Source organism: Heptranchias perlo, chromosome 21, assembly GCF_035084215.1.
Source record: "Heptranchias perlo isolate sHepPer1 chromosome 21, sHepPer1.hap1, whole genome shotgun sequence".
Taxonomy (NCBI): domain Eukaryota; kingdom Metazoa; phylum Chordata; class Chondrichthyes; order Hexanchiformes; family Hexanchidae; genus Heptranchias; species Heptranchias perlo.
In genome coordinates this window covers 14676595-14701334 of record NC_090345.1, presented here as the reverse complement: position 1 = coordinate 14701334, position 24740 = coordinate 14676595, and the positions used below count along the sequence as shown (strand labels likewise).

The window sequence follows — 24740 nt, the reverse complement described above, 5'->3', positions numbered from 1 at the left end:
AATTTGAAGAGGTTTGCTATTTAAAATCCAGTGGAGCAGCAACATAATAAACTGGTTTTCTTAAGCTCATTCCAGTGATTGTAAACCTTGCTTTGGTAAACATCAATGTAAAGCTTAGTGCAGCAGCTACTGAAAAGTATCCCCATTAAGCAGCAACATACTGTTACAGTTTGCAAAGGACTTGTGGAAGGCACTGAGCTGACAGACTATTGTTTTAATGCAGGCAAATTCATCTGCAGCTGCTCTACTGATCGTTCAGTTGTAAATCTTGATCTATAAGATGCAATGATATTGGTACAATGCTATTTGACAGTTAATTCTGCTCCACCGAGTTTTAAAAAGCAAATTCTAAGCTGAATAATTGGAACAGGATAAAGCCCTGCAAATTCATTTATGATTGAAGTAGATTTGGAAGTTTCAGTTTTAACTGCTTTTCACCAGAAATGGCCACTGACTGCTCATGTTTATTTTCACGAGCTTGATTCCCATTGTCCAGAATTGAAAATAACTGGAAAGAGGGGAAAAGAGAGAGGTGGACACAATCCAATTTCTGATTGGTTAACATGTGAAGCTCAGTGCGCAAAGGAGATTGTGATTAGCTGATGGTCAACAGCTCAGTTCCCTATCTCTTGGGCCGAATGGAAAAGAAGCAAAAAAACTTTAGTTAACTGTTTGTGACCAACTTAAGACGGGGACAGAAATGAGAACAGAACGTGCTGGGTTATTATATGGAGCAGTGGCTTCACACATATTGAAAGAGACATTAAATTGTTTATTCATTCATTTATTTATTTCACTGCTGCAAAGGCGCTAGACTCAAGGGAGTAGAAATGGACAACAGCCAAAGAGGGAAAAAAAGCAAGAGGTAAAGAAACATTGAGTGATGGTGGCAGTGAAGCGAGCAGCCTGAGATGGAGAGTCATGAGTCACCAGGACTGAGGGATTTAGCCCTCATCCTGTACATGACACCACAAGATCTCCTCCAGTTCTTGTCAGAGAGGCATTTGTATCTTCTTGGTTGGGTCATTCTCAAATGCGTCAAAAACAGACGCACCTACAACAAATGGTTGGTTATCTTGGATAAAACCTGAAATTCTTATATTTTGAGGTATGTATTTTTTTTGAAGGCGAAGCCTTTTTTTCAATGAAAAAAACATAATCCTCCCTCACATAAAGGCCAAAACTTGTAATCTCTAATTATAATCATGTATTTTGTTTTAACCTAAACACAGAGGTAATCTACCGGTAAGTACTGAGTCATAGAGTTAGCATCTCCTTTAAATCAGCAATTTGTAACTGAAAATGATTTCATCTCTTGTGCACTCCATTTCTCAGCAAATCCAAAGAGCTCTTCATTTTAGTGTATTAAATGTACAACCTTGTGCTTTTTGTACCAAAATTACCTGTTTCAGTCCATACTTCATAATAGCATTGAAAATGTATGTGGAAACACATTAAGAATCCATTCTGTCACTGTAATCAGGGGCACTGTTAATAGCAGAGTAATTGAAAAGGGGAAAACAGCAAACATGTCCACAGTGATGGGTGTCTGAATAATAGATTCTGTGAAATCGTTTCAACATGAAAATGCTGCTTATTTGTCCTAGTTCTCAGAAATTAGTCTTTGCCTGTAAACTTATTTCTGAGCAGCAGCAGCAGACAGGTCAGTCACTAATAGTCACATTTAATGACCTTTAACATTTCATTTCAAAAGTGAATAATAATGCATGCATTTCAACTGAATAGTGAAGCAAAAAACATGGCAACTATGTACCATTTATCCTGTAATTATACTGTTACACAGAAGTGACAGTTGCCATCTCACATATTGCTGCAAATTTCAACTGGAATGAACGTCGTTCTTTATTTTTTTAAAGAATAAAAGGTCAACATAGTGACAAAGCAAACAATGGGCCAGAAATTGCTGCAAATGGCGGGTGTGGCGGTGAACGACATTAGTTGGGCTCTTTAGCTCACCAGTGACATCGCACTATATTTGCGCCGCAAAATTTTGGAGCGTCGATCCGATAACTGCGCAGCGATGTCAATGTGGAATCTGGGACCTCGTGAACGTCGCGCCCAATGGCCTATCTCCGACCAATCACATGGCACTATAAAAACCTGAAAACAGATGCCATAACTCAGATTGAGGTGTGGCACTGAGAGTTGAGTGACCTGCAACTTCTGAAAAGACCTATCAACTTTAAAAAGTTAACATTTTAAAAACCTTTTTACAATACAGTAAAAAGTAATTAACAATGTTTTGCATATACACTTTTCCAGAAAAATATGTCTCAAGAGGAATCCAAGAAAAGATCTTAGTACTTTGGAGAGGAGGACTGGTGGGTCCTCCTGGACGAAGTGGAGAGGGGGCATGAGCGGCTGCTAGGGACTGCGAGGTCGAGGGCTCCCCACAAAATTAGTATGATGGTGTGGAGGGAGGTGGTGGAGACCCTCACCGCAACCTCCACTGTGCCATGGACAGATGCAGAAAAAAATATAATGACCTGACTGGGGCAGGCAAGGTAAGCATTCTCAGAGCCTCAATTCAGAATTCTCTATTAAAAGCACAAAATGTGGCTGTGTTTTTTTTTATTAGAGTGGGGGAAGGTTAGCTGGTTATTGTTTGGTTGTTCAAGATGGAACACAAAGGCAAGTAAGTCCTGTAACTATACAGTTATACAGGAGTGACAGCTGCCATCTCAGATATTGCTGCAAATTTGCCGTCAGTTGCCATGGGAGTCAGCCTTGCCAGTGTTTAATTTGACAGCTTTTTTCTGCTGAAGAGAAGATTCCAATGCCTGAAAAAAAGCCTCTCACATTAAGCAATCCATATGATGCTCCCTCTGACGCACAATGTAAGAGAACGGAGCAGTCCGGAGGGGGAATTCCCTTCTTTAAAGAGTTTTGTTCGCATGAGGAATAGGGCCCTACTGCTCCAAAGCCTCCATGGTGTGGTGACTGTGGTCTATGCAGAGGTTGGAGCTGTACTGGCAAGGTCTTAACAAGACTTCATAGAATCATAGAACGTTACGGCCCAGGAGGCCATTCGGCCCATTGTGTCCGTGCTGGCCGGAAAAGAGCCATCCAGCCTAATCCCACTTTCCAGCTCTTGGTGTGTAGCCTTGTAGGTTATGGTACTTCAAGTGCACATCCAAGCACTTTTTAAATGTGTTGAGGGTTTCTGCCTCTACCACTCTTTCAGGCAGTGAGTTCCAGACCCCTACCACCCTCTGAGTGAAAAAACTTCTCCTCAGCTCCCTCTCTAATCCTTCTACCAATCACTTTAAATCTATGCCCCCTGGTTATTGACCTCTCTGCTAGGGGAAATAGGTCCTCCCTATGCACTCTATCTGGGCATCTCATAATTTTATACACCTCAATTAAATCACTCCTCAGCCACCTCTGTTCCAAAGAAAACAACCCCAGCCTATCCAATCTTTGCTCATGGCTAAAATTCACATGTCCTGGCAACATCCTCGTAACTCACCTCTGTACCCTCTCTAGTGCAATCACATCTTTCCTGTAATGTGGTGACCAGAACTGTATGCAGTACTCAATCTGTGGCCTAACTAGTATTTTGTACAGTTCTAGTATAACCTCCCTGTTCTTATATTCTGAGCCTCGGCTAATAAAAGAAAGTATCACGTATGACTTCACAAAGTTCCACACAAAACTACTCAAGCTGGAGATTTACGTTAAAATCTGATATCTAAGCACAATCAGCTGGAGGGTAGGACGCAGCAGTTAGAGGAGTTAGGATATTGTGAAGTGCTGAGTTTAGGCCAAGGAGGAGTGCTGAGAAGATTGCCCTAGAACATTGTTGGGATCCCAATAGTTTCTAATTTAAGTCAGGAGTGTGTTGGAATACTCTCCACCTGCCTGGATGAGTGCAGCTCCAACAATACTCAAGAAATTCAACACCATCCAGGACAAAGCAGCCCTCTTGATTGACACCCCATCCTCCACCTTAAACATTCATTCCCTCTACCACCGGCGCACTGTGGCTGCAGTGTGTACCATCTACAAGATGCACTACAGCAACTTGCCGAGGCTTCTTCGACAGCACCTCCCAAACCCGCGACTTCTACCACCTAGAAGAACAAGGGCAGCAGGCACATGGGAACACCACCACCTGCACGTTCCCCTCCAAGTCACACACCACTCACACTTGGAAATATATCACCATTGCTTCATCGTCGCTGGGTCAAAATCCTGGAACTCCCTACCTAACAGCACTGTGGGAGTACCTTCACCACACGGACTGCAGCAGTTCAAGAAGGGGTCTCACCACCACCTTCTCAAGGGCAATTAAGGATGGGCAATAAATGCTGGCCTTGCTAGCGACGCCCACAACCCATGAATGAATAATAAAAAAAAACTACCTGGATTCAGAAGCTCAAGCCAAGCTGGTCAATTTCACAGACAATACTAAACTAGGAAAGCAGCTCAAGACCTACAAAATAAATACGTACGTAGGCAGAACAATAGCAGACAAAATTTTAATAGGGAAAGTATTAATGACTGCATTTAGGAATAAAAAAATAGGCAACATAATACTGCATAAATGGTGCTGAAATAGCTACAGATGAGGTTGTGAGATCCCAAGATATTAGTAGACTCAACAGTCAATACATCCAATCACTGCAGAACAGCAAGCAAGAAAGCAAACAGGAGGATGAACTATATAGCTGAAACACTAAAGTACAAATCGGAGAGTCATACTCAAATTGTGTGGTGCTTCGTTTAGACCAGACTGAGTACTGCATCCAGTTCTGGTAATTAAGACAACAGGAAAGCATTCAAACCTTGGAGGCAGTTTAGAACAGAGTAATCCCTAGCACTAAACTGTGAGAGTAGAACAAATGCACACGTTCAAACACATATTTAGGACTTTTCTTCACACAAAGTGATCAATGCATACAATTCTGTGTCGAGTGGAGGTGGTAGGTCTGTGGAATTTGCTGCCCCAGGAAGCTGTGGAAGCTACATCATTAGATAAATTTAAAACAGAAATAGACAGTTTCCTAGAAGTAAAGGGAATTAGGGGTTATGGGGAGCGGGCAGGAAATTGGACATGAAGCTGAGTTCGGATCGGTCAATGCCCTGTGGGTGGCGGAGAGGGCCCAGGGGCTATGTGGCCGGGTCCTGCTCCGACTTCTTGTGTTCTTTAGATTTGTGGTTGGGATCAGATCAGCCATGATCTTATTGAATGGCGGAGCAGGCTCGAGGGGCCGATTGGCCTACTCCTGCTCCAATTTCTTATGTTCTTATGTTCTTATGAAAGCCCTGAAATCATTTAAAAAGCAATCGGGCACGTGACTGGCGGAAGAGGTGACTAAGTCTTTCTGGGTGGATGAACTAATAACTTCAGAGAAAAATAAACAGGTAAACTTAACAGTGCCCCTAGATAAATAAGCAACTATATTTAAAAAGGTAGGTATGAAACATGGCATATAAATTTTACCTGGCAAAGCCATTCTGCATCAATTCTCGTTGGAGTTTTTGGTCTTGAGCAGCATACTCTGAGAGCTTGGATTCCAAAGCAGGGGGAAGGATATTTGGGATAAATTTAGAAAAGAGGCTTGGTGCCAGCTGTGCCCAATCTGAGAAAAAAAATATTGAACAAACAAGGTTATTACCACTGCCGGCATCTGTACTTATAAGCAGGTAAACCAGATGTAATCTGCTGCAACAACACTGTACCAAAACGAAGATTTCCTTTTTTTTTCCAGCCATGATTGTTTGTATTTGACAACTTTCCCCTATGATACAAATAAAGCTGATCACTAGTATGAAAAATACACCTGATTTCACCCTTCCTTCACAGCTCCTTCTAAACTGGGGGAAGTTTGATCAAATTTCCATGAATAATTTACACATTTGCATGACTGCTAGCACCTCACAACACAATGATTGGAAATATAGAACATGAGCACTGAAAATAACAAGTTCAGTTAATAATGTACGTTTCATTTCACACCAACTCCCTGCAACTTGTAATGACAGAAAAACTACAAAAACAGCCTCAAATCTAAATTATAACAAATGTCCAATCTACCTTTTCTAAATTAAAAATCAATGCATGGAAAGTAAATAGTTACCAGTGGTTAATTATAAAATTCACAATATTGAGCAATAAATGGAAAAACTTGATAACTAATTCAAGTTTTATTACCATGAATAGTCACAGTTCCTTTAAACCTATTGCTTCAATTGAATTACTTATCCCACCCATTTTCACTCAGCAAGAAAAAAATTCTCCATTCGGTCTTCATTTTATATAAAATTAACCTGACGACATGACTATCTATCAGGTACTAAACCTTGAATCCTGTGGACAGAAAATCGTTAACATTTCTTTCTAAGTTACTCGGCTATTTTAGCAGCTGTAACATGGACATTTATTCCTAAGGATACTGCAATTTCCAATACGAAGAAATGATTGTTTCAAATTATGGATAAAATATTTGAATTATCAAACCAAACAGATTCTACATGAACCCATAATTTCTACATAGCTGAATTTCTGTGCCTGCCTCTGAAACAAGGAGACTTGGCGCAGTGCGGATTTTGCTGGAATTCTGTTTTTATTCTCATTTTGTGCCCTTCTCCTTTTCTGAAGTTCACAATTTACCCTGCATACACAGGAAGGAATTTCCATGAACCAAATCATCCTGTCTTAATCCACACTGCTCTTAAAAGCAAAATTCACACATAATATGAGGGCAAAAAGTGGAACATGTGGTGGGCCCTAAAAGCAGAAATCTCTCTCAGAAAACAATGGAAGAATTGTTGATTTTATTTGGGTGGTCACTGTGGAAGTTTATGCAGCCCTGGCTGCAACCAGCTGACCAAGCACAAACTGAGGATCAAACTTGGGAGTCTCCTGGCCTGTGGCGCTCGGTTCATTTACCAACTGAGTTAACAGGGAGCTTCAAGTAGTTTCGAATTATTCGTTGCACGGTATGACACAATGATCTAAAACTAAACAATTGAAATATTTTAAAAGCAGTGCAAACCCCAATATGGATTTTGACAATATGCTCTTACAAATTTACACCGTCCTGAGACTATCTTGTTCAAAGTTAAATTGGTTCAAGGAGACAGAAAACAGATTAAATATTACTAAAAGATGTAAAAATTTATGGGAAAAATTAACCAAATTTCTTGCAGTGCACCATCAATACTATATATTCATCTCAAAATTACTGGTATGTTACAGCAGACCTTCCTATCTAATTGAACAGTACAGATAGATTAGATTTACTCCAGTATAAGGTATTCATATGGAACTTTTTTTGGTAATTGTTCCATTCTTTTCCATTTCCCATTTTTAAAAAGTTCACATGTTGGACATTTGAAAAGAAATTAAATTATATTTAGTGACTATATTTTGAGAACTTCTATTTACTCTTATATTATGTATTACTTCATCACATAACTTGCATTACAAAGTTTTATACTTTTTCATGATCTTTGATTCTTGATTATAACACACAATGCATATGACATTTGGTCTCAAACCACACTGGGAAGTTTGCAGTATGCACATAAATGTCATTTTAACATCATACTCCAAAAAAGGATCAGTAAGATTCCATATGAAGCAGCAAAGCGAACTGTTACAAGCTTATTGTTGCGGATTTGTTTCAGAATATAAGGGGCCGGACAATAATGATTAGCCTTGCTCAATGTAGCATCGCTCAATGTTCCATAGACAATTTTAAGCACACAACACTCAACTTATGTATTAATATCTCATCAATCTATTCCAAGAGAGTTAAATTCCTGACACCATTTCACTATTCAAATTAATTACGGAAGTGTCCACACAACGGTTTTGTTTGATATTCTGCAGGACACCAAACTCATTTAGAACTTTTCTTCACAAGTCCAAGTTGCACATTTAAATGATCATTGTCAAGGTAGCCACACAAGCTATCAAGCATATGGTGTACCTTCCCCCCACATCCCCCACCGCCAACCAAAGAATTAATTAAATAAACTGTACCCTTCAATTTCCTTTATTAACAAGTCTCCAATGGCATAAGGGGCCACACTCACGGCACAGAAACTAGAAAAAGGACAAAAGGAAGCGGACCAAACATCTGAGAATTAAACTGAAAACAAAATTATTCAAAAAAGGGAATGTAACATTTAGAATCTCCATAAGGGAAGAAATCTAGCAAGAAGCAACTTTTGCATATAAAAGCTACAAATAAGCAATACTTGTCAATTTCTAAATTACTGTGGTATTTTGCTTCATTTTAAAATCATCACATCCACAATTCAGTCAAAATCTCTTGGGTACAAACAGAAGAAAACCAGTAAGAGTGGACGGATGCAGCTTTAGCTGAGAAGTCACTGAGCTAATCAGTGCTAAGGCACGGTTGATGCCTCACCCAACTCCTTATAAATTATTTTATCTTGCCCAGTAACCAGCACTGTGGAAAAATAAAGTAGCGGACTTAAAATACTGATTTAATTTGACAGCAGCTATATTAAATACTTTCAAAAGTTAATAACAAAAGTTAGAATATCCCGATATGAACATCTGAAATCTGCAGGACCAGGAAAAGACCAGCTGGCCCATTGAGCTTGTCCTATATTGTCATGCTGTAACTTCTGCACACCAGCCACACAATCCCCTAGAAGAGGCAAACAAATAAAATATGAAACACGGATAGGAAATCAGCTGAAGGACAGAAAACAAAGATAATGGTATAATTCAAGGGTCAGTGTTAGGATCATGTCTCTTTTCTGTCTCTCTATTTAAAAGGCCATGATGTGGAGATGCCGGTGATGGACTGGGGTTGACAAAAGCAAGGAATCTTACAACACCAGGTTATAGTCCAACTGTTTTATTTGAAAATCAAATTTATTTGACTATAACCTGGTGTTGTAAGATTCCTTGCTTCTATTTAAAAGGAGCAGAGGCACATAGGGGTTTAACTTTAAAAGTTGGAAGATTTGTTGGTAAAGCTATGAGTATACGGGATCATAGATTTCCTAAATGGGACAAACAGTTCAAAAGCAAAGAGGTAAAGTCATAAAGCTAAACCTATACAATTTTTTGTTTAAGGTGTAGTTAGAATATGGTGTCTAGTTTTGGGTGCCTACTTTAGGATGGATGTCATGGCCATGGAGAAGGTTCAGAAGAGATTCACTAAGATGACACAGGGGATGAGCGGCTTTAGTTGCGAAGAGACTAGTTACACTGGAAGAGAAGCGTAAGAAACCTGATCAAACACAAGAAGGGAAACAGAAAGCAATGAAGGTGAACAAGGTAAAAGAGACAAATGGAAATCTCATCAGAGAGAAGGGCGGAACTTCTTCAAGGTGGGCATTCCTGGAAGAGAAGTGTAAAACTAGAACTCCTTTCATTAGAATAGATTAGATCTGATAGAGGTGTGCAAAACTATAAAGGGTTTTGAAAGACAAATAGGAAAAAACTATTTTAACTGGTCGATTAGGCATAATTTCAAGATCATCACTAAAAGAATGAAGGGACAGTTTAGAAGAACTTGTTTTAAACTCAGATTTATAGCAAGTTTGCTTAAGTTTTTAATAATGTCAATTCTGGTTTGAAAATGAAGACAGCAGATCTTTAGATCAGAACCTTCAATTTACTGCATTTCTACAATCTACTTAACAACTCACGCAATGACCTGTAATATATAAAAAAAAGATCTCTTGTACACCCATGAACCACCAGCACCATCACTGGTTCTTCTGCAACTATTTACTATCATTTCTGAGAGCATGTTGTCATCTGTATCTCACAAATCAATAGAACACACATTGATATTGAAGGAGCTTCAATCAGCAAACGGAAGGTTTCCTGATCTTTGCAATTTTTCCCATGCTTCTTGTATATGTTCTTAGTGATTGCTTTCCCAGTGCTTGCGCTTGGTGAGTTGTGTAGCATTTCCTACCTAATCTTGTGTTCCTTCTAAGTGATATTTCAGTGAGAGGAAAGGGTAGAGGCAAGCCTGTTACTCTTCAGTGGGGGTCTCTTGTCACAACTGCGGTGCTATTCCTCTGTGCTGGGCTATAAGATGGCCTTGCAACTACTGCAGGCACTGCACAGTGACTGTTTGCTCTTGTCCATCACCTGCCACTGCTTCAGTCTTCTGAAGGGGTCAGTTAGCATCACCATGACAGGTAGTTGCCTAAGGCATGCCTCCTCCTGCTCTGCTCCAGCTGCTGGATATCCCTCGAGATTGACCAGGGGTCTGCGTGGGAACAGAACTTAGCCATTGCTTGAGAGTGTGAAGCCCATCATTAAGGTTCTCTTAAGCAGTTTCCCTAGTCTTTGCAACCCAAAAGTGAGAGCTTCCTGTAAACTGGAGCCCCAGGTCTCAATAGCTACAGTCACCGTATTTGTCAAGGAAACTGTATCTGCGCTTTGGATTTCTATCCTCAAGGGACTCCTCAGCAGATGCCCGTGGAGATGCCACCAGCACCATGGTGGCCTGCATATTTCCCAATCCCTCTCAAATGTCGAAGCAGCATTTCTACAGAGTGCCTTTTGTAAATTCATTCTCAGGATATGGGCATCGCTAGCAAGGCCCTCGAGAAGGTGGTGGTGGGCATTCTTCTTGAATTGCTGCAGTTCATGTGGTGAAGATACTCCCAGAATGCTGTTTTGTAGGGAATTCCAGGATTTTGACCCAGCTATAATGAAGGAAGAGTGATATATGTCCAAGTTGGGATGATGCGTGACTTGGAGGTGATGGTGTTCCCATGCACCTGCTTCCCTTGTCCTTCGAGGTGGAGGAGGTCACAGGTTTGGGAGGTGCTGTCAAAGAAGCCTTGGCAAGTTGCTGCAGTGCATCCTGTAGATAGTAGAACTTGCAGCCGGTGGTGGAGGGAGTGGATGTTTAAGCTGGTGAATGGAATGCTGATTAAGTGGACTGCTTTGTACTGGATGGTATCGAGCTTCTTGAGTTTGTTGCAGCTGCACCCATCCAGGCAAGCGGCCTGACACATCATGCAGATTTTCAAAGGACGGCATCTAGTGCTTCTGCTTATTAATGAGCCGCACTCTACAAAGGCAGCTCCCATAAGGTACAAATCCATTAGCCCAGCAGCAGAGGACGGTCTAGGCCTGGACCTCGATTCTGGTTGTTCCCGATCTGCTAAAGCCATATCCACTTGCTCTTCTGCACTTGTAGTGCATGTTTCATTAGGTGCTCCTTCCTGACCCCCTCTATCTGGTTGCCCGGAACTGGGATGTATCTGAGCTGATGCCTGCATGGTCAGGAGTGTATGAGGTATGCTTATGAGATGACCCAGCTTCCTGCTCATCTCTGACAGCTGGTTCGTCATTTTGAAAGGCCCTTACACAAAGAGAAAAGGAACATGTACCATGGTGACTGAGTGAAATGGTTAAGCACATAGCAACAATGCTAATACGTTGAATGCCATGCTGCCTCTGGGATGCATGCATGCACTACTTAATGAATTAATTTACAAGGCAGCAAGCAGTAGTTAGAAGGCACTTGCCTTGTTGTGCTGCCACCAGACTTTCCTGAGCCCACAATCACTACTGCCTCAACTTCAACAATTGAAAGGGTCAGATCTTCATGCCAATTCATTGTTTGGTAAGCCATCTACCAGTTTGGTTTGTGTGCAACCTTCTCCTTTAAGACATCCACTATTATGAAGGTCTTATTGTGAAACACTTATCTCCTTCTTGTTCTTTGTGGATTATGAGGAAATTTGACCTAGATCTAAATATCTAAGACTGTGCTCGCTGACCTACATCGGCTCCAGGTCCGGCAACGCCTTGATTTTTAAATCCTTCCTTGGCCTCACCCCTCCCAATCGCTGTAATCTCCTCCAGCCCTACAACCCTCCGAGGTCTCTGCGCTCCTCCGATTCTTGCCTCTTGAACATCACCGATTTTAATCGCTCCACCATTGGCGGCCGTACCTTCAGTTGTCTAGGCCCTAAGCTCTGGAATTCCCTCCCTAAACCTCTCCGCCTCTCTCTCCTCCTTTAAGATGCTCCTTAAAACATACCGCTATGGCCAAGCTCACCTGTCCTAATATCTCCTTATGTGGCTTGGTGTCAAATTTTGTGTGATAACACTCCTTGAAGCACTTTGGGACGGTTTTCTATGTTAAAGGCGCTATATAAATGCAAGTTGGCATATACTAATATAGATTTACATAGCTAGAAATGCATAGATATTTGGTCTGTAATCCAGAAGTGAAGCAGCACTCCTGCTGCCTGGTGCTGTCATTTTGGATACAATTGAGCAGACTGCAATTCCAAGCTGCAGCCCATCTGCTGCCTGATCCCATTTCTCACATTGAACATGACAGTGGCAAACAAAATGAGCTCAATATCTTATCTCTTGCTCCACAGACAAGAGAGAGGGAGGGGGAGAAAACAGTGCAATTAGATCAATTCCCTAATACTAAAAACATTAAATGCAAACCACCTGAGGAATCAGGTTTACCTGATAATTAAAAAGGAAAAGGAAGCAAACTAAATATATAGCTCTGTCCAAATAAACATGTGTTATGTGCCTTCTGGATGAAGCACAGGCTCAAAAATATTCAGATTCTGAAAGCTATCAGAGGAAGAACCAACAATGAGTGAAGCACTGCTTTCTGACACCAATTAATCTAATGTAAACATGTTGGAATTTATTTTCTAAAAACACTCCAGAAAATTAAGCACAATTAGAGATCATATCTATCAAGACAATAGCATAACAGAAACTTCAACCCTGTGTTTCTGAAGCTTTTTTTCTCCACATTAATTGAATGCGATTAAAAGCTGCCAAAAAAGGCTTTAAATTTTCCCTCCCCCAAAGCCATAGCGCTCTGACGCATTGCATATTTCATTAAATCAATATAGCTCAAAACAACCTTCTACCCTGATGCATCTTTGTAGTCAAGGCACTTTGGCCTAGAAATTCACACAGGCCAGTTTTCAGGCTCCAAACTGGTGTAGGGAATGATTGCTGCATCTGAAGGCAGAGGCCCGAAGTTCGCGAGAAATTGTTCCTTGGGCCTCATCTACAATAATCGTGGCGAGCTGCCGGCACCTCCACAGGCAGCCTGCCCGACTCAATAAACGAATCTCGGGCTGCCAGCCTTGCCAGCAGCTGTCCTCAGGTAAGTCACAGAATGTTGGGGAAATCGGGGGGGGGGGGGGGGGGGGGGGGGGGAAGGGGGAAGGGGTGGGGAAGACAGCAAGGGTGTCTGATTGCGGCCGGCAGCAGCCGTCGAGAGTGAAGTGGAACTGGGTGGGGCACTCCTGCTCCCCCCGGCTCCACATTAATGAAGAAAAATATTAAATTAATCTTTTTGGTGGCAGCCGAGGACAGGCTACATCCAGATCTAGAAAACCTTAGCCTAGCACGCCCGACTCCTCAAGGCATCCTAATTTCCCTGAGGGGTCCTAATCATAGAATGGTTAAAGTAGTTAGGCCTCTCATTAGCATATGCAAGGGGCCTAATGCCCGTTTAAGGCGGCTTCCACAGATTTTGGGTCGGTTATTTTTCAGGCTTCCTAGGAGTGCAGGACAGTAGTCCCTAAAATTGGGCCTCATTGCACCCGGTTTTCAGACCGTAAAATGGGGTACGAGGTCCAATTTCAACCCCTCTATTTGAAAAAGGAATTTAATGGAAACTTTTCTCCCCCCATGACACATCAGTCTTATACTACAGTCTCATCAACCAGCTGTCATATATTGCAAATCCATGTGTGCTACTAGAGTGAATTTTCATAGTAAGGTTATATAGCACAGTATCAGCTTTTCTACAAAGATGTATTTTTACTTCATATTATTCCATTCGCCTTGAAGAGAGATCAAGAAGGATTCAGCTGCAGGACCTAAAATAAGATTCCCAAGTTGGGATGCTATAGGTTCCACTAAATGCACAAATTTTAAAACAACCACTGAATTATGTTTTAAACTATACATGTTTCATCTAATCACCTTTTAAACTGTATTTACTCTATGGATTATAGCAGTTTTTTTTGTTGTTGAGAAAACTAGGTTGAAGGGCCACGGCACAGGGTGCCACCAAAGGTGAAAAGAATAGGACAGAAGACAAGATAAACTAACTACTGGAGGTAAGACAATGCTAAACTGAGATTTTATAAGTTTGTATGTTAAAAACTGAGGGAGCTCCACAATTTTGAAGTACTAGGACAGAATGAGTTCAAGTAAGCAACAATATGATAGATCTTGTTTGACGAGAGGTGGAGTGCGTAGGATGGTGTATTTGGAGCCTAAGAAGAACAAGAGAAACAAAGCTTCTTAAGTTGCTTCACAAGATAAAAAGACACTTTCAGCTTAGCCTTGGGGAATATATTTTTCACGATACAAAATCATTTTTTTTTAAATGACCCTTTCAGAAGATTCTCACCTTCTTTTACTTACCAGGTCTAAGCGTATATAAGCCTTTAACTATATTTGCCATGGTTGAAGGAGTGATCTTAAATGGAGTAGACTGAGCTTCTATTAGTAAAGCTGTAACAGAAGCAGAAGAAACAGAAATTAAACAAAGTATAAGAAGGACCGTAATACTTAAACTGAACTAGAGCTATTAACATTTATTCATTAAAGTACTAAATGAAGACCATCAGCGGAAATATGTAAATTAAGGGTGCAGTTATATTTTGTGCCAAAGTGAAGTGGCTTTGAGTACACACTGTTCTGAAAGGTAACAGAAGAATTATCAGATCCCGATGTGATACCCAAATATACTAAAGCAAGTGCAGAGGCCCCAGCCAGCTCACATCAGTCAAGTATGCACTGGCTCCTGTATAATTGCAGCTCAATGAAAGCCCGCATTGTAAAAGTTCCTTATTGAGCCTTTTTAATCTTATGATAAAACGGATGCTCTCACCAATGTACGGCCAACATTAAAAAAGCTAAGGTACACAATATATCAAAGAATGCAGATTCAAAACTCCATTGTTCAGATTAAAAATCAGTGTGTAGTATAACAAGGGTCTGCTAACCGCAATACTGCAGATGGCGGATACTGGTCTCATATTGATACCTGCAGCCTAAAACCACTGTAGGGGGGGGGGGGGGGGGGGGGATAAACTACACTTTTCCCTGTTTACCCCATCCTGAGTCAGTGTGAATCATTTCATGAAATACATTTTATTCACCTAAATTTATAAATGAAAGTCAGCCCATATGACTTCCTTATCTCAAAAATTGTGATTTTATTTCTAAACAACACTTCATAAAAAGAGTTGCATCTACTTTGCACCTTACGACATCCCTAGGAAGTCCCCAAAACTTCAAAACCAATTAACAGATTCTGAAATGCAGTCACTGTTATGCAAGTAAATGGAGTAGCCAATCTGCATATAGCAATGTCCTATATAAAGCAACGTCCCGTATATATAGCGAATGAGATCAATGACTAATTAATCTGTTTTTGGTGGAATTGGTTGAGGGTGGAACGTTGGCGAGGACATCAGGAGAACTCCCTGCTCTTTTCTAAAAAATGTTATGAGATCTTTTATGCCCACCTGAACCACCAAATTGGCAGATGGGGCCTCGGTTTAATGTCTCATCCATTTGACGACATTTCTGATAATTCAGTACTCCCTCAGTATTGCACCGAAGTGCCAACCTAAATTATGTGCTCAATCCTGGAATGGTGCTTGAACTCACAACCCTCTGACTCATTGGCAAGTGCGCTACTAACTGAGTCATGCTGTCACAAAAACGAAGAGTCAAAGACAAAATGACCATTCAGCCCATCGATGTTCATTTCTTTAGCACTCTAACTCACCCAGCCTTGCATCCAATGTTAGTTTGGAAGCCCCAAGTCTTCTACTCTGCCACCTTACCTGGTGAGTTATTGCAAATGTCTATAACTTTTGAATGTTTTAATCTAATATAATAAAGTTATGTCCTATTGACCTGACTTATCTTCAAGTAATATTTAAGGTTCACCTTTACTATTGATACAATTTAATGCTCGACATACCTTGACAAGGTCCTCCATTACTCTCCTTCTCTCTAGACTGCACAGTATAATTGTTTCCTATCTTTCCTTTTGGCTGAGCCTCTTCACATTTGAGATAATTCGTATTGCTCTTCTGTACACTTTCTCCAATGCATACATGTCTATTTTGAAATGCGGTGGCCAAAATTGTACACTCCAAATATGGAATGACCAATGAATTACAAAGCTTCAGCATAACCTCTATAGACTTGTACTTGACTGTTCTGATTGTGTATATCAGCATTTGATTTACTTTTTCAATAGCTCCTCCATATTAAAAGTGACTTGAGTCTTTTTTGAAGCCATCCTGTGCTATTGCTATTCCTTTCATTGTATTCTTATGTCACTCACTTTTGCCCAATATGCAATATTTTATATTCAGGAGTACTAAATTTCTTTTTGTCTGCCCAATTGCAAAACTGACCTCAATCCATCTGTAAACTGTTGACTGCATCCTCTGTCCTGCATGCTCTCTCTATTTTAGTCTTGTATAATTAGAAGAGAAAATAAACAACTATATAGTTATCAGGGGCTTTTTCATTTACCTGGAAAATAACCTTTTGACTTTCATTTGCTGTGAAGCTTAAGATCTTATCAAATGACAGAAGCAAATGTACAGCGACACATCCAGCTCAAAATAAAACTAAACAATCCACTGCAATGAGTCTCGTTAACTGAACTGCAGTTTTCTATAGAAGAATAATCCAAGAGGTGGAATTCAAAAGCACAAGTCAAGTAAACGCTGACTGCCAATTTCTCAAATAGAAAAAAGAAATGAAGCAGGCCAATACAGGAGATGAGCAAGAATCAGAAACATATCTGCAATGACAATCTAGCTTTCATGTACAGTGCAACTGCTGCCCAAGAAACGCTAGCTTTGTCATAAAAAAAATTATATCCCCAAGACACATCCTAGGAATGTCTGGTAAATATGCTAGCAGCAAAGATTAGTTTTTAGGAGAGGGAGTGATTTCTTTCCAGGATGGCACCTCAAAACAGTGCCAACCCCACAAATACTTTTACTGTCTAGTAGTCCAAAGGCAGTACTTGGTAAAATGCATACCAAAAGTACGATTCTAAATAAGGGTTTTCACCTCAGCTTCCGTATCAACCCAACTGTGACACAAAAACCAAGATGCAAAAAGTATCAACACTACTTACGCATTAAGGTGGGAACATGCTTTTCTGCAACCTGTTCTGTAAACAACTTTATGAGGTCATCTTTCAAATCTCTGTTAAGTTTGGTTTCAATGTAAAATTTGTTCTGCAAAGGATGAAAACAAAGAATGATCAGCAGGATTCAATGCTGTAAGTAAAGAGAGCAATTTTTAAAAATCTCAATTCCCCAATCCACATCAGCAATGGAATCACTAATATGCAGATTCACTCCTGCATCACTGCTCTAGGATGCCACAGAAAAAAAGCAGAGACTCATTATACTGGGTCTCTGCCCTTTTGTGAATAGCATGCATTTTTGGAGAGGAGGAAGCTATGGGATTAAATTTCTGCATTATTTTACAGCCATCAAACTAGCTATGAATTCCACATACATATAATGGCCATCCAGGGTTGTAAGGTGTTGAGTGTACACTGCAGTAAATTTAGAAGACCTAGCAAGATTCATTCAACAATTTTAAAGTCATTTTTAAACTGTTTTTGTTCTTTCTTAGGTTCTCATGAGTTTTTGTACCAGTGTCATTACTGACACCAAAGGGAATCCCTCTATCTGACAAGTTCAGAAGTGAACCACCAGAGGAATGCCAGGCAGGGCAGGCTGCACAAAAGATGTTCTGTACCAACCTCAGGTACCCTCATCTGCAGATAGAGGTGACCAGACTTCACTTTGGCAGATGGTTAGTGCCTGCAAAGAGTCTGATCCCAAAGGAAGCTGGCACAATTGAGACACATGAATGTTTGGCAGTTCCTCAGGAGCACCCCAATCATAGTAGGCCATGCTTCCAGTGATACTAGATGTGAGAAAAGGCATACCAGGATGATCAGCCACAAAGCCTGATTGGCCACACTGCCAAGGTGCCAACAATTACATTTGCAGGCATTATTGCACTTACTTGGCAAATACTGTGAGAGCTGCCTTCACAGTGTTCAGCAGACAGTCAGATTCAGGGTTGTGCCATCTGCTGCTATGACACCTACAACTACCATGTAGCAAAGGGCTGACACAGCCAATGATGGTAGTTGTCAGCTGTAGGCTCAAACCTTCCTCCACTTCCTTTCCGGCATCTTTTCAAGATAGTGAAGTGGCCTCAGAACCACCTCATATACAGTACCAGCTGCACTTCAGTAGCCATCAAAAAGGGAAGAGGTTCTGGGCTGCTCTGTCACTTGATGGAGATAGAGGAGTGAGAGACATGGCAAACTATGTGGTTACAGATTGTGGTGATGTACAATTCTGCTGGTGATGGCCCACAGCATCTCTTGGATGTCGAGTTTTGGGCTGCTAGATCAGTCCTCAGTCCGCTTAGCATGGTGGTAGTCACTCCTACCAATGTTATCATGGCTAGATGCATCTGCAACAGATAGGTTAGTGAGGACGAGGTCAAGCAGGTATTCCCTCGGGTTGACTGCGTCACCACTTGATGCAGGCCCAGCCTGGCAACTATGTCCATCAGCTTGGCCAATGGTGATACTACAGAGACAATCTTGGTGGTGGTCATCGAAGTCCACCTTCCAGAGTATATTTTGTGGCCTTATTTCCCTCAGTGCTTCATCCAAGTGTCATTCAACATGGAGCAGTTCTGATTTGTCAGTTGAGGGAGCAGTAGGTGCTAATCAGCAGGAGGTTTGACCTGAAGCCACTGGGCCACATGGGGTGTGGAGTAAATGTTGAAGACTCCATTGTGTCCCCACCTCCAGCGGAGCTATCCAGTCTGTGGGACAGGTTATACCTAGACATGGTGACGGAGGAGTCTGGGATGTTGGCTGAAAGTTATGACGACGTCAGGACTTTGCTTGACTGGTCTGCGGGACAGACTTTCAAAACTCGGGCACTAGTCTCCAGATGTTGGTGAAGAGGACTTTGCAGGTTCAACTGGGCTGGAATTGCCTGCATCCTGTCTGATGCTTGGTATACTACTGATAGAACTATTGGACAGACCTTTTATTGTTCTGTTTTGTCGCAGTTGCTTGAGTCAGATGTAGGGTGCCAGGTTCCCTTTCCTGGCGGGCATCAGTGAAGCAGTTGGGTTTTTACAGCTTGGTCATTTTTCTGGTGCAATGGTGAAATTTGAACTCATATTTTCTGGGTCGCTAGTCCAACATCACAACCATTACACACCAGTTCTAAACCATTTCGAATAGTCACCTGTACACAAAAAATTGGCCCCAGTAACTTTACAGAATGTGCCATTAGAATTCTGGTAAAGCGCGAGAATGGGAATGTGAAACTTCATACTACACTTGAATGGTGAAAAATGCCCCATAAGATAATTCTAGATTTCAACCTTCCAAATTTAGGTTGTCTGAAGTATAACACTGGGATGAAATATTAGTGTTTAGTCAGTGGTAGTGACAGCAATTTGAAGTGATGAATTAAAAATGTAGGAACATGAGTAGGCCATTCAGCTCCTTGAGCCTGTTCTGCTAGTCTATTAGATCATGGTTGATTTGTATCTCTACTCCATTTATCCGCCCTTTCTCCACATTCCACATGCCTTGATACCCTTACCTAACAAAAATATCACACAAGAAATTAACTGCATATTGAAGTAAGTTAGCTTACATGTACTTTTTTCCTGCAGCATATTGGTATCAATGTGCTAAAGATAGCGGGAGACTAACTGATTACTGACAACTCTAACACTATAGCCTCTCCCTTATCCCAATGAGTATAGACTTCTAATGCACCCAGCAGCTAGGAAAAAGGCTCTTTCAGATGACTTGAGGAAACTTCCTTCATCATGCTTGCTCCAGAATGATCTTAATTTACCCTTTGAGCAAAATTTTCTCCTTTTTAAAAGCCTCAATGCACATTAAATGTTTTCCTTCCTCTTTATGTTTACCAGTGTTATCCACCCTTTCCTAAACAAGGTGGAAAGCCAGCTGGACCGTAGCTCTGTCAATGCAGTTCAAAATAGACAGCCAAGAAATTGGCAAATGTGATTCAAGCTGACTAGGTCTCAGATCCCCCATGGGGATACAAATACCTTGCCTCTACCCTGCTCGAATGCTAATGGATTATCAACCCAGGATTACTACTTGCTTTATTCTGTAGAAAGTTTTCAATTAAAAGCAATTCCTTTATTCTGAAGTGTTTCCATTGTTTTGTGGACTAGAATTAGACATTTGTAACTTTATAGTTTTAAAGTGTATAGACCTTTGACCAATTAAGGGAATAGGCCACAGAGCCTAAAAATTGCACTGCATCGGCAGAATTATACTAATATTTCTACTGTTTAACTCAATTGTAGGTGATCAGCAATTATCAGGCGGCATCATTTCCTTTCTATGGCACTTGTAAACTGAAGTGCCTACTAGAGTTTACAGATGACTGACTAGCCCCAACAGTATTTGTATTCCAGAATGACAGCAGCAACCAGTGATTGCAAGGTAAAGCAGTGCTGCAAAAAAAACGAATCAAATCTGAATGTCACCTCAAGAAACAGAAAGTCAGTTTCCCTGAAGAATTGCATGTAATTATGTAGCTCATGGCCAGTGATACCAAACATGATATCCACTTAAGTTACAATGACACTTCTCCCCGGTAATGAATGTGAAAACACATTTTTCTCAAAGCAGATATAAGCTGTTCAATCTCAATCACTAATCCTGCAACATTCAGTCCTAAACCAGACCTTTCTACAGATTAACGATGATCTGGCAATAATGTGACCAATGAATTGAAGCTAGTTATTTAAATGCTATCATTTCTGGCAACGTCCCTGTTATTGGACTGTGATGTTAGAGAATTATACTGCTGTAAGCTATGACCAGGGTTTGCATCAAACAACCTGACTATCTAGCAGCAATCAGCTAACAGTAGCAGCATTTTGTAATTAAGCTTTGCTCCACTGAAAACGTCATTGTGTCTCTTTTAGACTCTATTTGCAGATAAAATTACACATGTGAATTACCTCTAAAACCCACAAGGCATTGCAGGGCTTCCAGTGAAATTTGACAGTGTGGGACGGTTTTTAAACAAAGCACAGTATGGCCAATGTTTGCCGCACTTTGATAAATGGAAGTGTGAAAAGAATAAGAAAACAAAGGTAAAAAATAAATGATTATTTCAGATATATCGAATAGAAGTCGTGAGAAACAAGAGCAACACAAAAGTTATTAGGGTAGCAGTGTGATAGGACAGAATGTTAGGTTGCAGCATCATAACTCAGGTCGAATTTGTCAAGCAACTGAGCTCCCAATCTCAGCTGTACCTTCTTGGGAATGACAATGAGTAAATGCTAAGCATCTTCACATGAGGCAGTCATGACTGAATCAGATGCATAATCTCTCCCATGTCATTCAAAGCGGTACTGGTAGAAGACTGGAAGCAAGTCACCCAGATACTTGGCACAGAGAAGAGAGTACGTTTCCTAAAAAAAGACACAAGTAGCATTTTAGATTCACTAATATGTTGCTAGGGATGAGGGGTTACAGTTATGAAGACAGACTGGAGAAGTCAGGGCTTTTTCACTAGAGATTAGAAGGTTAAAGGACAACCTGATAGAAGACTTCAAGGTTGTGAAGGGTTACAATAAGGTAAATAGTGATAGATTGTTTTCACTGATTGGTGAGACAGTAATCATCATCATCAGAACGCCTGTGACTGTCCTCCATACTAAGGCAGGCACTTGAAGTCTGGTGTTGTGTTTTAGACTGTCCATGGTTGCTTTTTCACTAACTTGTTATGTACTGCAGTGTAAGGGATTGCAGGTTGTGGATGCCGTTAGCTAATTCAAGGATTAGCTCATCCGCCTTTTGATGGCATTTCCTCCAACAAGGGTACCGTTACCCTCCCCCAGGCGCACATCTGCCCGAATCCGTTGGCACGTTATAGAGGTGGCCAGGTTACTTAACCACCGCCCGGCAAGCAGTGTGGACCAGTCACAGGTAGTACCGTTTATTGTAATTAAGGCAACAGGTTTTAACACCTGATGTGACTATCTCTCTCTTGGGGTTTTGATTTGCACTGGTAGTGCGCTGGTTAAAATATAAAGCTCCTTTGTGCGCTACTTTAACACCATTGTTAACCCGTTTAAAATAAACTGGCTAATGGCTGCATTAAAATAGAAATTTCTGGGGAACGTGTTAACTAGTACATTACCAGAGAAAATTGAGCATCTAGGAGGATGCATTTGGGAGCTAGACAAGAGGCACATGGTTCCATTAGCAAAGTGTGCTCCAGTCAGGAGGGGAGAGGGTCATTATGTTTTCCTAGTATTTTACTTCAGTACGTCATGGGTTTCAATAGTGTTCACGGACTATCTGCCTCTATTGGATCAAAACATTTATCAAAAGTATCTGATGTAGTTCCAATGACAGGAGAGTATAGAAAGTGCAGGGGCGAAATTAAAAAGGAAATTAGGAAAGCAAAGAGAGGGCTTGAAAAAATACTGGCAAGTAAAATTAAGGAAAACCCAAAAATGTTTTATAAATACATAAAGAGCAAGAGGATAACTAAGGAAAGAGTAGGGCCTATTTAGAGACCAAAAGGGTAACCTATGTGTGGAGGCGGAAGATATGGATATGGTTCTTAATGAATATTTTGCATCTGTCTTCACAAAAGAGGGGGATGATGCAGAGATTGTAGTTAAAGAGGAGGAATGTGAAATATTGGGTGGGATAAACATAGTGAGAGAGGAAGTATTAAGGGGTTTAGCATCTTTGAAAGTAGATAAATCGGCAGGCCTGGATGAAATGTATCCCAGGCTGTTAAGAGAAGCAAGGGAGGAAATAGCAGAGGCTCTGACCATCATTTTCTAATCCTCCCCGGCTACAGGTGTGGTGCCGGAGGATTGGAGGACTGCCAATGTTGTACCGTTGTTTAAAAAGGGAGAAAGAGATAGACCAAGTAACGATAGGCCAGTCAGTGGTGGTGGGAAAATTATTGGAAGCGATTGTGAGGGACAGCATAAATCATCATTTAGAAAGGCACGGGTTAATCAAGGACATGGATTTGTTAAGGGAAGGTCGTGTCTGACTAACATGATTGAATTTTTTGAGCAAGTAACAAGGACGGCCGATGCGGGTAACGCGTTTGATGTAGTCTACATGGATTTTAGCAAGGCATTTGACAAGGTCCCAAGTGGCAGACTGGTCAAAAAAGTAAAAGCCTATGGGATCCAAGGGAAAGTGGCTAGTTGGATCCAAAACTGGCTCAGTGGCAGGAAGCAAAGGGTAATGGTCGACTGCTGTTTTTGCGACTGGAAGTCTGTTTCCAGTGGGGTCCTGCAAGGCTCAGTACGAGGTCCTTTGCTTTTTGTGGTATATATTAATCATTTGGACTTGAATGTGGGGGGCTTGATTAAGAAGTTTGCAGATGATACAAAAATTGGCCGTGTGGTTGATAGTGAGGAGGAAAGCTGTAGACTGGAGGAGATTTACAAGGATGTTGCCAGGGCTGGAGAATTTTAGCTATGAGAAAACTTTGGATAGGCTGGGGTTGTTTTCTTTGGAACAAAAGAGGCTGATGGCAGACTTAATTGAGGTATATAAAATTATGGCTGGACTAGAGTGGATATGGAGGACCTATTTCCCTTAGCGGAGGGGTCAGTGACCAGGGGCATAGATTTAAAGTAATTGGTAGAAGGATTAGACGGGAGCTGAGGAGAAATATTTTCACCCAGAGGGTGGTGCGGGTCTGGAACTCGCTGCCTGAAAGGGTGGTAGAGGCAGAAACTCTCAACTCATTTAAAAAGTACTTGGATGTGCACTTGAAATGCCGTAACCTAAAGGGCTACGGACTAAGTTCTGGAAAGTGGGATTAAGCTCGATAGCTCTTTCTCAGCCGGCACGGACACGATGGGGCAAATGGCCTCCTTCTGTGCCATAACGTTCTATGATTCTATGACAGAGAGTTTAGAAAATGTATTAAGAATATTTCTGGCTGCAGTTAAACTTCCTTCAGTAAGTTTCATTAAAAAATGCCAAAGGATCTACCCAAGACACCTTGTGTAAAGGAGTAACTGTCTTTCAACACACAGGCCTGCTGACAGCACAAGTAACGCCATTTACTGTAATTAAAGTGCAATTCAAGGGCAGGATGTAGCGCGTGTATGCTCCAAATCAACGCGCCACTGAGTGGGAGGACACAGGCTCTTGACAATGGTTTTCATGTGGAGAGTTTCTGATCTGGAAGTTGCGGATTGATATTGAACGTGGTTAAGCTGCTTCTTCACAATTGAGAAAGAGAGGAAAAATTCAGTAGCCAAGGCTGTTCTTGTGCAACTCCCAGCTGCAGAAATGTAGTGTGGCATTAAAAAACGTCCCCTGAGAGTACGTGGGAAGAAATAAAACACAAAGATGAATATCTCTTTAATAATGCTTTAAAAATCAAGCTGGCTTTCAGCAGCATCTCCCACTGAGCTGCAAAACAGACAAACCCAAAGCCATTTGTGGTAGAATTAAATTAAAAAGAGCTTAAGTTTGAGAGTTCTGGAGACTGCAATTGATGATTAACTTACAGAGGAGCGATGGCCTTTCATTTAATCCAGTATCTGAATATGAGCTAAGGAAAGCAAAGGAAAACCCTGGGACCTGAGAGTCACAAGAGAGTAAAACCAG

At 41.1% G+C, this 24740-nt stretch overlaps 1 protein-coding gene across 1 annotated transcript in view; it reads right to left on the bottom strand.

The window, feature by feature from the left end:
- The window catches only part of cacul1 (CDK2 associated cullin domain 1), a 72876-nt gene that overhangs the window by 4901 nt on the left and 43235 nt on the right, over nucleotides 1-24740 (bottom strand). The window contains exons 5-7 of the mRNA XM_068002129.1: nucleotides 17163-17265; nucleotides 14411-14500; nucleotides 5468-5606 (exon numbers count right to left, since the gene is read on the bottom strand). Of these exons, the coding sequence (XP_067858230.1) occupies nucleotides 5468-5606; nucleotides 14411-14500; nucleotides 17163-17265 (332 nt within the window). The remainder of the gene's footprint in view (nucleotides 1-5467; nucleotides 5607-14410; nucleotides 14501-17162; nucleotides 17266-24740) is intronic.